Raw genomic sequence first — 12,716 nt, 5'->3', positions numbered from 1 at the left:
TATTTTACCAAAGCACTGCTCAGTTCTGGCTTGTGATGATACTGGGGATTGAACCTGGAGACCTCTGATGCCTTGGACATGAAAGCCATTTTTTGCTTAACCATTATGCTATCTCCCTAGCCCTCAAGTATCTTAGATTATATGGAGTGATCGTTCTTTACTTATGCCCAATCCCTTGCTACATAGAGGATCTCACAAATACTGAGATACGTTCTCTCCCCCATCTCTCTGTCTCTGTCTGTCTCTCTCATTTTTGGTGAGCAGATATCACCCCTTGGAATTTGAAGTGAACCAGTTTTGAAAGTATAAATGTGGGGTTGGGTGGTAGCACAGTGAGTTAAGCACACATGGCGTGAAGTGCATGGACCTGTTTAAGGATCTCAGTTCAAGCCCTCGGCTCCCCACCTGCAGGGAAATCCCTTCACAAGCGGTGAAACAGGTCTGTAGGTGTCTACCTTTCTCTCCTCCTTTCTGTCTCCCTCGCCCTCCATTTCTCTCTGTCCTATCCAACAATGACAACAAGAATAACTACAACAAACCAGGGCAACAAAAGGGAATATATATATATATATATATTATATACATATATATATATAAAATTTAAAAAAAAATAAAGTATAAATGTATGGGGGAGTGGGGGAGTGGGAGAAGATGAGAAAGAGGTAGCTATCATATAAGTATCTTAATAAAGTACATATTTTACTCAAGTGGGCTCTGTACTATAATTGATTAGAAACTTAGAATCTACTTATTTTTGCAAACCTGTTTATTAGTGTTATTATTATGATCCATTTACTCGTCAAACCTGTAGATCATTAATATTATTATTTCGCTTTCCTCCCTTTTCTTGGACTGTTAAGTTGCATAAGTTCAGAAGTCATTCTGTTCTATTTTAATTGTACTCTTCACATGAGCTTTCAAAACAGTCTCCCAAATTTAGGAACATATTCATAATCCTCTGATGCAGGCATTATATGATTTTCGTAGGTTTGATTTAATGTGTCCTCTCTGAGTCATTGTGATTCCAGACTACGTAGTTCATTCTGTTTTTCCTAAATTGGCGGAATCACAATTCTCTGCAATATTAATTCCACAGCTAGCACAATGAAATTAATTAGAAATTATGTTCCAAATAGTGTCTTCTCTCTTATCTCCCCCTCCCCTCTCCCTCTCCATCCATAGTCTCTTGGATTCCTTTTCCCACTACAATGGATTAAGTCATATTCTTCTTTATTTACTTATTATTATTTTTGATAGAGGCAGGGAAGTTGTGAGGGAAGGACTTGGAGAGAGTCAGGGTGATATATATGGAGGAAGGAGAGGGAGAGGGAGAGGGAGAGAGGGAGGGAGGGAGGGAGGGAGGGAGAGAGAGAGAGAGAGAGAGAGAGAGAAGAGAGAAGAGAGACCAAAACCTGCAGCACTGCTTCACTGCTTGTGAAATTTCTCACCCCTGCAGGTGGGATCAGGGTCACCCCTGATCAGGGTTGGGATCAGGATCGAACCTGGATTCTTGCACATGATAATGTCTATGCTCAACCCGGTGTACCATTTCTCAGCCCCATGAATCAAAATCATGTTCTTGATGTTATAACGCACACCTAGAAAATATATATATTTGGTAACCAAGAAGTGGCATACTCCCTGGAGTACTGGTCTCTCAAGAGGTCCCAAGTTTGATCCCTGGCATTGCATGTGCCAGAGTGATGCTCTGGTTTCTCTCTCTCTCCCCTTCTCCTCTCCCTCTCTCTCCCTTCTCTCTCTCTTTCCCTCCCTCCTTCACCATCCTTAATAAAGAAATAAATCTTTAAAAAGAAATAGAGAAAGAAATAAGGAAAGAAAATGTACAAATCTGACCTATAGTCTATTATGCCACGGAACCTTGGCCAAGCCAATGTATCTATCTTAAGTACATTGAAGTGGACACTAGTTTATTTTTGAAACTGTATGGATTTCTAGTTTCACATAAAGTAGATATCTAAAACGTGTTCAGTACTGTTTTGTATGAAGCAAAGCATGTTTGGTGTATTCATCTGTGTATTCTCTGTGTGCCTTTTTTTTTTAGTATGGAAGAGAAACTGAACAGCTGAATAAAGTCAGCAGAGGAGATGGAAGACAGAACCTCTTTTCTTTTGATTCAGAAGTCCAGGTATCAATGATCTATGTCAAGAAATAGTCTTAGGATTGTTGTTTATTCAGACAGCTATGAAATGCTGAAATGATGGATTTTTGCAACAGCAGGCAAATTGCTAGAGAGATAGAATTGATTTATATTTCTTGTTCATTGTGGGCAGTCAGCTTGAACAACTTACCTTCACTAAAGAAGACTATCACTTATGTATAGAGTTTGAGTCTCTCTCTCTCTTTCTTAGTCTCCCTATTTCCATCTCATTCCTCAAAATAGATAAAGAGCTCTTTTTTTAAACATTTATTTATTTATTCCCTTTTGTTGCCCCTGTTGTTTTATTGTTGTAGTAATTATTGATGTTGTCATTGTTGGGTAGGATAGAGAGAAATGGAGAGGGGAGGGGAAGACAGACCTGCTTCACCACTTGTGAAGCGACCCCCCCCCACCACCGCAGGTGGGGAGCCAGGCGCTCGAACCGGGATCCTTATGCCGGTTCTTGCACCTGCTGCACTACCGCCTGGCTCCCGATAAAGAGCTCTTTTATTCCATCATATTATTGGAAGTTAATGGTTTATAGTACAGTTGTTGACACATCGGTACAGTCTCTCATCTCCTCATGATAGGTGCCTGCAAAACACTCCCAGAGGGATAAAGAATGGGAAAGCTATCAAGGGAGAGAGATGGGGTGCTGAGTCCTAGTGGTGAGAATTGTGTGGAGTTGTGTCCCTCTTATCCTATGGTCTTGTCAATATTTCCATTTCATAAATAAAAAAAAAACACTCTCAACCCCAACCTAATTGCTAGTTTTTTTCCCCACCATCATGCACCAGGACCTCAGAACCCTCTCCACCCCCACTTTTACCTTCCTCCCCCAGAGTCTTCTGCTTTATTATAATGTACTAAACTCGGTTTCAGCGGTCTTCTAGTGTATGAAATATAATTGTGTCATAGCTGTAGTGACTGAACTATAAAGAACACCACATCATATAAAATGGGTTGATTTTCCACTCTTTATAATAGGGCTGGGGGGTCGGGCGGTAGCATAATGGGTTAAGCGCAGGTAGCGCGAAGCGCAAGAACCGGCATCAGGATCCCGGTTGGAGTCCCCGGCTCCCCCACTTGCAGGGGGGGTCGCTTCACAGGCGGTGAAGCAAGTCTGCAGGTGTCTATCTTTCTCTCCCTCTCTGTCTTCCTCTCCTCTCTCCATTTCTCTCTGTCCTATCCAACAACAATGACAACAGTAATAGTAATAACCACAACAACAATAAAAAAGCAAAACAAGGGCAACAAAAGGGGGGGGGAGGATGGCTTCAGGAGCAGTGAATTCATGGTGCAGGCACCGAGCCCCAGCAATAACCCTGGAGACAAAACAAAACAAAAAGTTATTTAAAAAAAGAATGGGGCTGTAGAACTGGGATGCGTTCTTTGTGTCTGGTTTAATCCCACTTTAAATGGAAACTAGTGTAGAGCCATGCACATCTATGGGTATTCTAACCTCTCTCAGTTGATGCCCACACATTTTATACTAAGCTAGAGGTAGTTATGATTACACGATATTAAAAAAAATCACTTCTTGGTAGGAAATGATTATTTACCAGAGTGCTGTGGTCATAAGCAAATGCCCTGGCATTTTTTTTAGTTAAATGGCTTTTAATGTATATGGAAACGTTTAAAGGAAGATATTTTGCAGTGTATAAACATGTACTACATATTAACTGGAAAGCAATACACAGGGCAAAAAAATCATTTGGGGGAAGATGAATGTTTTTGTTTTCTTTTGACATTTTTGTCAGGATATTTCTAATGAAAAACTGGGAACTCTTCTCAGAGGAAAAGTATGAATTCTGTAAGGGTTGCCTATGTCCTTAATGAAGACAGAAAATTACCTGGGGGAAAGGGGAGACTGGTTTTGTTTTTCTTTATATGATTATCAAATTGTGATATTTTTTTCTTTAGATTGAAGCATCATGTAGTCTATGGAACAGCCATTTTACTTAGTAAATATATTACACGAGGGCATGAAATTGGGGGGGGGTTAAAAAAGTTTTGATCTTGGGTGGGGGTATAGCATAATGGTTATGCAAAGAGACTTTCATGCCTGAGGCTCTCAAGTCCCAGGTTCAATCCCCCACACCACCCTAAGCCAGAGCTGAGCAGTGCTCTGGTAAAAAAAAAAAAAAAAAAAAAGTTTTGATCTCTCTCTTCTTCCATAGTAATCTTACGTTGTTTCAGGAAGTTACGTGGTTTTACAACAAGAAGTGACTAGTAGACCTCGGGAATGATTGCTGGGTATAAGACACTCATTCAGAAATTTCCTTGTTCCAAGCCTGTGTGACAGGCCTCTGATTGCCCTGTCCCCCACAATGATTGGGCTCTCATTGGACATGTCAGGCTTTTTAAGTGCATACAATGAAGCCAATTGACTGTGGTTGAAACTGCATCCAGTATCTTAATAACAAACAAACAAACAAACAAACAAATTGTGGTGTAGTGATTTTGCAGTCCTGGAACTATATTGCCTTTCTTTTCTTTTTTTTTTTTTTTTTTGGCTTCCAGGGTTATTGCTGGGGCTCAGTGCCTGCACTACAAATTCTTGGAGGAATTTGCTCCTAGAGGCCATTTTTTCCCAATTTAATTAGATAGGACAGAGAAAAATTGAGAGGGGAGAGAGACACCTGCAGCCCTGCTTCAAGGCTTGTGAAGTGACCCCCACCCCCCGCAGGTAGTGTGCCAGGGGCTCAAACCAGGATCCTTGCGCAGGTCCTTGCGCTTCGTACTATATGTGCTTAACTCAGTGTGCTACCGCCCAGCATCCCACTATATTGCTTTTATTTGAGTCTGTCACTGAGAAAGACATTTCATATTCGTACACTACAGATTCATTGTGGATTGGGGAAGGCAGCCTCATCTTGGGGAAATTCATGGTGTGGTATGTAAAGTCTGTCTTGGGACACATAGTTGATTATTTTCTCCCACCAACGTTAGAGAATAAAGAAACACTAGCTGGGCAGGGTATATGTGTGTGTGTGTGTGTGGGGGGATTCAACTTGGAACTACTGAAGTATGACATATGTCCTAACATACACACACTCTCTCTCTCTCTCCCTCCCTCCCTCCCCCCATGCCTCAGAAGAGAAAGGACTTGGGAGCTAGATTGTTTTGATCCAGTTCCTTTCCACATTCCCCTGTCTGAGTAAGAGAGAAGGCAGAGCAGATAAACGGGCGGAAATTAGAATTGATCTCCATGGCAATAGTTTGCCTCTGCTGGTTCCACTGATAAGTGTTCACGAGGGGCTGTCTAGTCCCACATGGTTGCGTTACTTCTGTAGATAAAGGTACTGTGTGGGGCGGGGGAAGGTACACTTTCAGGTTTGTGTATTATGCTCTTGGCCCATTCAAGGAAGACTTGGTCCCTGGTACAAGCTAGGTCAGAATGGCTATAATTAGTCAAAGCTCTCCTGGAAGTACCTGTTTTGGCTTGAATCAGGCAATTGAGGGAAATTCCTCTCTTTCTTGGTGTGGGCATCTAATTTTTGGCGGTAGACTCTGCTCAACTTCACCTAGTCATTTCCTGCCTACGAGGTCTCTGGCCTCATTGCAAGTGTGGGAAGTTGTCTGCCTGTCTCTGTTTGTCCTCTTTGTGAACAGGATGCACGTTTGTTCAGATACTGAGAATGAACTGCTGAACTGATATTGTCAGAGTCCAGCCCTGTAAATTGAAAAGGAGGATTCTATGAGCTTTATTGAGAGGAGGAGCAGTTTCCTCCCCTGTGGTGTGGAATTCCTTGACTCCCCATCTCTCTCTCTCTCTTTAAACTTTAAAGTAATTTTTTAATACTGATAAAGTTTAAAAATATCTCTGTGACAGCCAGGGTACACTCACTCCTCACTCTTGTTAGAAGCTGAACTCAGTGTTTATCAGTTTTCCTAGGCAGATTCCTTTCCCTCTGTTCATTGTTAAAACGTAGGTGGTCTCCGGGGGTTCCAGCCTTGTCCTACTTCTCACCCTTCATGCCACTGACTCTCAAATCCATGTCTTCAGCCTCGGCCCGTGCTGCCTTTTCTGACTATTTAGTAGCCTCGCTTTCTTTTCTTTTTAATTTTTTTTTTGTAAGTGGTATAGGACTGCATTCCTGTTACCTTATAGTCTTGTAAATTACTGTTAACTCATTAATAAAAATACAAAAGAGAAAGAGATCTTTCTTTGAAATATAGAATATGAACACTGAAGACAGTAGAGTTGTGCAGACATGAAGTCCCAGCAGATTTTTTTCCCTTAAATTTCATTTATTCATTTGTTTATTTGATAGGCAGAGGAAAGTTGGGGGTGAAGGGAGAGAGACAGAGAGACACCTGCAGCCCTGCTTCACCACTTGAAGTTTTCCCCCTGCAGGTGGGGTGGGGACTAGGGGCTTGAACCTGGGTCCTTGCACACTGTAATATGTGCACTTAACTAAGTGTGCCACCGCCTGGCCCCAAGAATCAGCAGTTTTCTGTCCTTCTTTTTGTAAACTTGGAAACCACTAATGATAGCTTCCTGAATCTATTAGTTTTCCTTGCTTGTGAAATGATAATCTATGGAATGTCTTATTTATTCATAGGTTGGGGCAGTTTGGCACTTTGTCCTCAAGTACAATCAACATAAGAAAGGATTTTGCAGACACCTATCTTTTTTTTAATTGGGGGATTAATGTTTTACACTTGACAGTAAATACAATAGTTTGTACATGCTTAACATTTCCCAGTTTTCCACATAACAATACACCCCCCACTGGGTCCTCTGCCATCATGTTCCAGGACCTGAACCCTCCCACCCACCCACCCCAGAGTCTTTTACTTTAGTGCAATACATCAACTCCAGCCTAACTTCTGCTTAGTGTTTTCTCTTTTGATCTTGTTTTTCAACTTCTGCCTGTGAGTAAGATCATCCCATATTCATCCTTCCATTTCTGACTTATTTCACCTAATATGATTTCTTCAAGCTCCATCCAAGATGGACTGAAAACAGTGAAGCCACCATTTTTTACAGCTGAGTAGTATTCCATTGTGTATATAGACCACAAATTGCTCAGCCACTCATCTGTTGTTGGACACCTGGGTTGCTTCCAGGTTTTAGGTATTAAAAACTGTGCTGCTAAGAATATAGGTACACACAGATCTTTTTGGGTGGGTATGTTTGGCTTCTTAGAATATCCCCAGGAGAGGAATTGCAGTATCATAGGGTAGGTCCACTTCTAGCCTTCTGAGAGTTCTCCAGACTGCTTTCTACAGGGGGTGGACCAATTTACATTCCCACCAGCAGTGCTGGGGGGGTTCCTTTGGCCTCACAACCTCTCCAGCATTTGTTGCTGCTATATTTTCTGATGTATTACATTCTCAAAGGAGTGAAGTGGTATCTCATGGTTGTCTTTATTTGCATTTCTCTGACAATCAGTGACTTGGAGCATTTTTTCTTGTGTTTCTTGGCCTTTCAGATCTCTTCTGTGGTAAATATTCTGTCCATGTTCTCTCCCCATTTTTGGATGGGGTCATTTGTTTTATTGTTGTTGGCTTTGGCAAGCTCTTTATATATGTTGGTTATTAAGCTCTTGTCTGATGTATGGCATGTAAAGATCTTCTCCCGTTCTATGAGGGGTCTCTTGGTTTGGGGAGTGGTTTCTTTTGCTGTGCAGAAGCTTTTTAATTTGACGTAGTCACATAGGTTTATACTTGCCTTAGTCTTCTTTGTAGTTGGATTCGTTTCATTGAAGGTGTCTTTAAAATTTAGACGAAAAAGAGTTCTGCCAATATTTTCCTCTAAGTATCTGATAGTTTCTGGTCTAACATTCAAGTCCTTGATCCACTTGGAATTTACTTTTGTGTTTGGTGAAATATAGTGGTTCAGTTTCATTCTTCTGCACATTTCAACCCAATTTTTCCAACACCATTTGTTGAAGGACACCTATGTTTCAGTTATTTTTTAAACTTAGTGATTAACAGTAAGATTGTTAATCTTACAAGATTGTAAGATTATGGTGTATGGTTTCACTCTACACCCACCACCAAAGTGCTGTATCCCCACACTGCCACCCCCCAAAGATAAATGCACTTCTTACAAGTCTCACAAATAGTTTGCTTGCTTCTGTTTTTTTTTCCCTTTCTTTTCAATTCATGTATACCAGATCTACATATAAGTGAAACCATATGGTAGTTGTCTTTCATCTCTTTTTTAAAATATTTATTTATTGGATAGAGATAGAGACATTGAGAGGGGGAGGAAGAGAGACATAAAGACACCTGCATCCCTGCTTCACCACTCGTGAAACTTTCCTTCTGCAGGTGGGGATCAGGGGTTTGAACCCGTGTTCTTGAGCATTATAACATGTGTGGTCAACCAGGTGTGCCACTGCCTGGCCCTGTCTTTCATCTCTTTGCCTCCAGTGCCATCCATTTTTGTCCCAAAGGACACATTATCATCTCTTTGATTGCAGAGTAGCGTTCCACAGAATATATATCCCATACATAACTTCTTTAGAGAGTCATCAGCTGATGAGTATTTAGCCTTCTTTCCATCTTTTGGCTGTTGTAAACAATGCAGCTGTGAACGTACGGGTGAATATGTCCCTCTGAACTAGTGTCTCAGTGTCTTTTGGATAAATACCTAAGAGTGGTATTGCTGAATCATAAGGTACTTCCATTTATTTATTTTTTTAGAAATTAATGGTTTACAGTTGACAGTAAAACACAATAGTTTGTACATGTGTAACATTTCTCAGTTTTCCACATAATTTAACCCCCACTAGGTCCTCCTCTGCCATCATATTCCAGGACCTGAGCCCTCCCCGCCCCACCCCAGAGAGAGGAGGGGAAGACAGAGGGGAGAGCGAAAGACACATGCCGACCCGCTTCACCGCAATGTCAGAAAGCCAATTCACATTTAAAAAAATATATTTATTTATTTATTCCCTTTTGTTGCCCTTGTTGTTTATTGTTGTAGTTATTATTATTGGTGATGTCCTCGTTGTTGGATAGGACACAGAGTGAGGAAGACAGAGAGGAGGAGAGAAAGACAGACACCTGCGGACCTGCTTCACCACTTGTGAAGTAACTCCCCTGTCCGTGGGGAGTAGGAGGCTTGAACCAGGATCCTTATGCAGGTCCTTTCGCTTTGCACCACCTGTGCTTAACCCGCTGCGCTACCACCCGACTCCCACCAATTCATTTCTAAACAGAACTTAAGAAACAAGAACAGAGAGGGAAAACACACAGTGAAACTTGGACTGAGTGTGTGGTATATTGCCCCAGAATGAAGGATTCCTGGGGAAGGGAGGGGGTGGAGAGGGTGTTGAGGTCTTAGTGCATGATGGTGAAAAAGGATCTAAGTTGGGGTTGCGTGTTCTGCAAATATCTCTCTTGGGGAGATGAAAAAATGTACTCAAGTGTCAACAACTATATTATAAACAACTGTCTCCCTTTCAATAAGATGACTAAAAAAAGAAAAGAAGAAAGTTGAATCAAGGAAAGGGAGTAGAGGCTGTCCGAGAGTGTGCAGTTTTAGATAGGGAGTTAAATAAGGAAGTCTAGGTTTGCAGAATTGGCAACTGATTGGGAACTTGAAATGGAATGAGAAAGTAAGCCATGCATCTGTCTGGGGGAATGGGATTACTGCTAGAACAGCAAGTGCAAAGGCCCTGAGGTTGAAGACTACTTGGGCTGGAGAAATAACTAAGGATTCGAGCTTGACTAGAACAGTATTGGCAGCGGAAGAGGTGAGAGTTATAGAATATTATATACAGCAGTGATTGGGAGGTAGAATCGTGTCTTGTAGGGTTATTAGTCCATGATATTGAAAGATTATGATTTTTCCTTCACTTTAGATCAGTCTCATCTCCAGGATTTTCTCTAAAGAGAAAGTCATTTTTATTTATTTATTTTTTAGTTTATTATTGGATAGAGACAGAGAAATTGAGAGGGGAGGGGGAGATAGAGAGGGAGAGAGACGGAGAGTCACCTGCAACCCTGTTTCACCACACATGAGGCTCCCCCACCTGCAGGTGGGGACAAGGGGCTTGAACCTGAATCCTTGCACACTGTAGTGCGTGTGCCCAACCAGGTCCGGCCCCTCCAGGGTTTTCTCTGTCAGTGTTTCACCCTTATTATCAGAGCTCTACAAAGACTTGTGGAGTCAAAATGGGGTTAAATGAAGAAGGGATAAAGGTTGATTGGTTGGATTCTGCAGTGTTTACTTTATATATCTGTTAGACTCTAAATCCTGTCTCTTTCGTTTTAGAAATGACTCATGTTATCTGTTTTGTAGAGGCTGGACTTTTCAGGGATTGAGCCTGATATAAAGCCATTTGAAGAAAAGTGCAATAAACGTTTGCTGGTAAACTGCCATGATTTAACTTTCAATATCTTGGGTCAAGTTGGAGACAATGTGAAAGGACCACCCACAAATGTATGTATGACTTTTTCTTCTACCTCTTTTGAATCAGAAAGTGACCACCTCCTTTCTTTTTTTTGTCTTTTGCCAGTGCAGAAACCTGACTTATTGATAGCTCTTTTGCTACATATTCTGAGTTGATGTCTTTTTTTTTTCCCTAAATAGGCCTTTTATTTATTTATTGTAGGTTGGGACAGAGAGAAATGGAAAGAGAAGGGGGGAGATAAAGAGAGAGGGGTGGGGGGGAAGATTGCATAGTGGTTATGCAAAGTGACCCTCATGCCTGAGCCTCCGAAATCCCAGATTCAATCCCGTGCACCACCATAAGCCAGAGCTGAGCAGTGCTCTGGTAAATAATAATAATAATAATACAAAATGCGATAGAGACACCTGCAGCACTTCTTCACTGCTTGTGAAATTGTCATCCCCTCCCCCCGCAGATAGGGACTGAGGTCTTGAACCTGGGTCTTTACACATTGAAATATGTACTCTCTACCAGACGTTCCACCGTGTGACCTCCCTTTTTTTCTTTCTATTTATTTATTTATTTATTTATTGCCTCCAGGGTTATCGCTGGGGCTTGCTGCCTGCACTACAAATCCATTGCTCCTGGAGGCTATTTTTGCCCCTTCTGTTGGCCTTGTTGTTTACCATTGTTGTTGTTGTTGGATAGGACAGAGAGAAATAGAGAGGGGAAGACAGACACCCACAGACCTGTTTCACCTCCCAGAGGCCACTTTTCCCCCCTTTTGTTGCCCATCGTTGGTCTTATTATTGTTGTTGTCATTATTGTAGGTTAGGACAGAGAAAAATTGAGAAAGGAGGGGGAGAGAAAGATACACACCTGCAGATCTACTTGTGAAGTGACTCCTCTGCAGGTTGGGAGCTGGGGGTTTGAACCAAGATCCTTACTCGGGTCCTTGCACTTTGTACCATGTGCACTTAACCTGCTGTGCTACCGTCCGGCTCCCCATTTTTTAAAAAATAATAGAGAGAGTGAAAGAAGCCAGAGAAATACTCTGGCATGTGTTATGCCAGGCGTTGGTCTCAGGACCTCATGCTTGTAAGTTCAGAGCTCTACCTATTGGGCTACCCATCTCCTAGGCTACTGTCATGTCTCTTTTGCCCTAAAATGAGTATGTTTTCATTTTGAAAGAGGATTAGTTGAAGACTTAACCTTTCAAACAAATGAGAAGAGGGCGGGGTTAGATAGCATGTTTATGCAAACAGACTCTCATGCCTGAGGCCCCAATGTCTAGGGTTCAGTCTTCTACACCACTATAAGGCAGAGGCGCAAGGACCGGTGTAAGGATCCCGGTTCGAGTCCCCGGCTCCCCACCTGCAGTAGAGTCGCTTTACAGGCGATGAAACAGGTCTGCAGGTGTTTATCTTTCTCTCCCCCTCTCTGTCTTCCCCTCCTGTCTCCATTTCTCTCTGTCCTATCCAACAACAATGACAACAATAACAACAATAATAACTACCCCAATAAAAACAAGGGCAACAAAAGGGAATAAATAAATTTTTTTTTAAATGCAGAGATGAGCAGTGCTCTGATGAAAACAAACAAACAAAACCTTCAAACAAATGTGAAGCTACAATTAGGGTCTTGAGGAGGAACATGGCCCCAGAGCCCAGGAAAATCCTCAATTTGACTTATCTGATGAAGTTGGCTCTTGGCAGTGGATATGGAGCACCAAGACCATGCAGCAAGGGTGATACTATGTTGTCAGCTAGCCCTGCTCTCCCTTCACAGAGTGGATTCCTTTTGTTCCGCATAGAGACTTCTAATTATTGGCTATCATAGATCATTTGAGTCGCTCAGAAACGCTTGAAGCCATAAATGTAAAAGTGCCAGGGAGACTGCATTTTATGTTTATCTTTTCTGTGTTATTTTGACTTTGGGGGAAAAAATCACAGCAAGGTTTAATTTTTCTTCCAGCATAGCTCAAGTACACTGGGAGATGTCCTGTGTCTAGAGGGTTAATCATTATGCCATCTGGCATGAAATTTCTCTTTATGACCGGCTTTCAAATGCCATCTGCAGCGGGAAGGAATTATGCCTTCCCAAAGTGCTGATAGGGCAAAGCTTTTGTTAAGTAATTTGGATGTTGACTGTTAGTAGCTCTGATGAGATACAGAACCCAGTAAGCTGTAATATAACAAAAAGGG

At 41.8% G+C, this 12,716-nt stretch overlaps 1 protein-coding gene across 4 annotated transcripts in view; it reads left to right on the top strand.

Annotated features, from left to right (window-relative positions):
- The window catches only part of DOCK11 (dedicator of cytokinesis 11), a 328,799-nt gene that overhangs the window by 123,214 nt on the left and 192,869 nt on the right, over positions 1-12,716 (top strand). For all 4 annotated transcript variants that reach the window (XM_060182487.1, XM_060182486.1, XM_007530393.3 and 1 more), the window contains exons 10-11: positions 2,063-2,146; positions 10,422-10,562. In XM_060182487.1, the coding sequence (XP_060038470.1) occupies positions 2,063-2,146; positions 10,422-10,562 (225 nt within the window). The remainder of the gene's footprint in view (positions 1-2,062; positions 2,147-10,421; positions 10,563-12,716) is intronic.

This window comes from Erinaceus europaeus, chromosome X (genome assembly GCF_950295315.1).
Source record: "Erinaceus europaeus chromosome X, mEriEur2.1, whole genome shotgun sequence".
NCBI classification, from domain to species: domain Eukaryota; kingdom Metazoa; phylum Chordata; class Mammalia; order Eulipotyphla; family Erinaceidae; genus Erinaceus; species Erinaceus europaeus.
The sequence above is the reverse complement of the archived record's forward strand: the minus strand, read 5'-3'. Positions and strand labels throughout refer to the sequence as shown.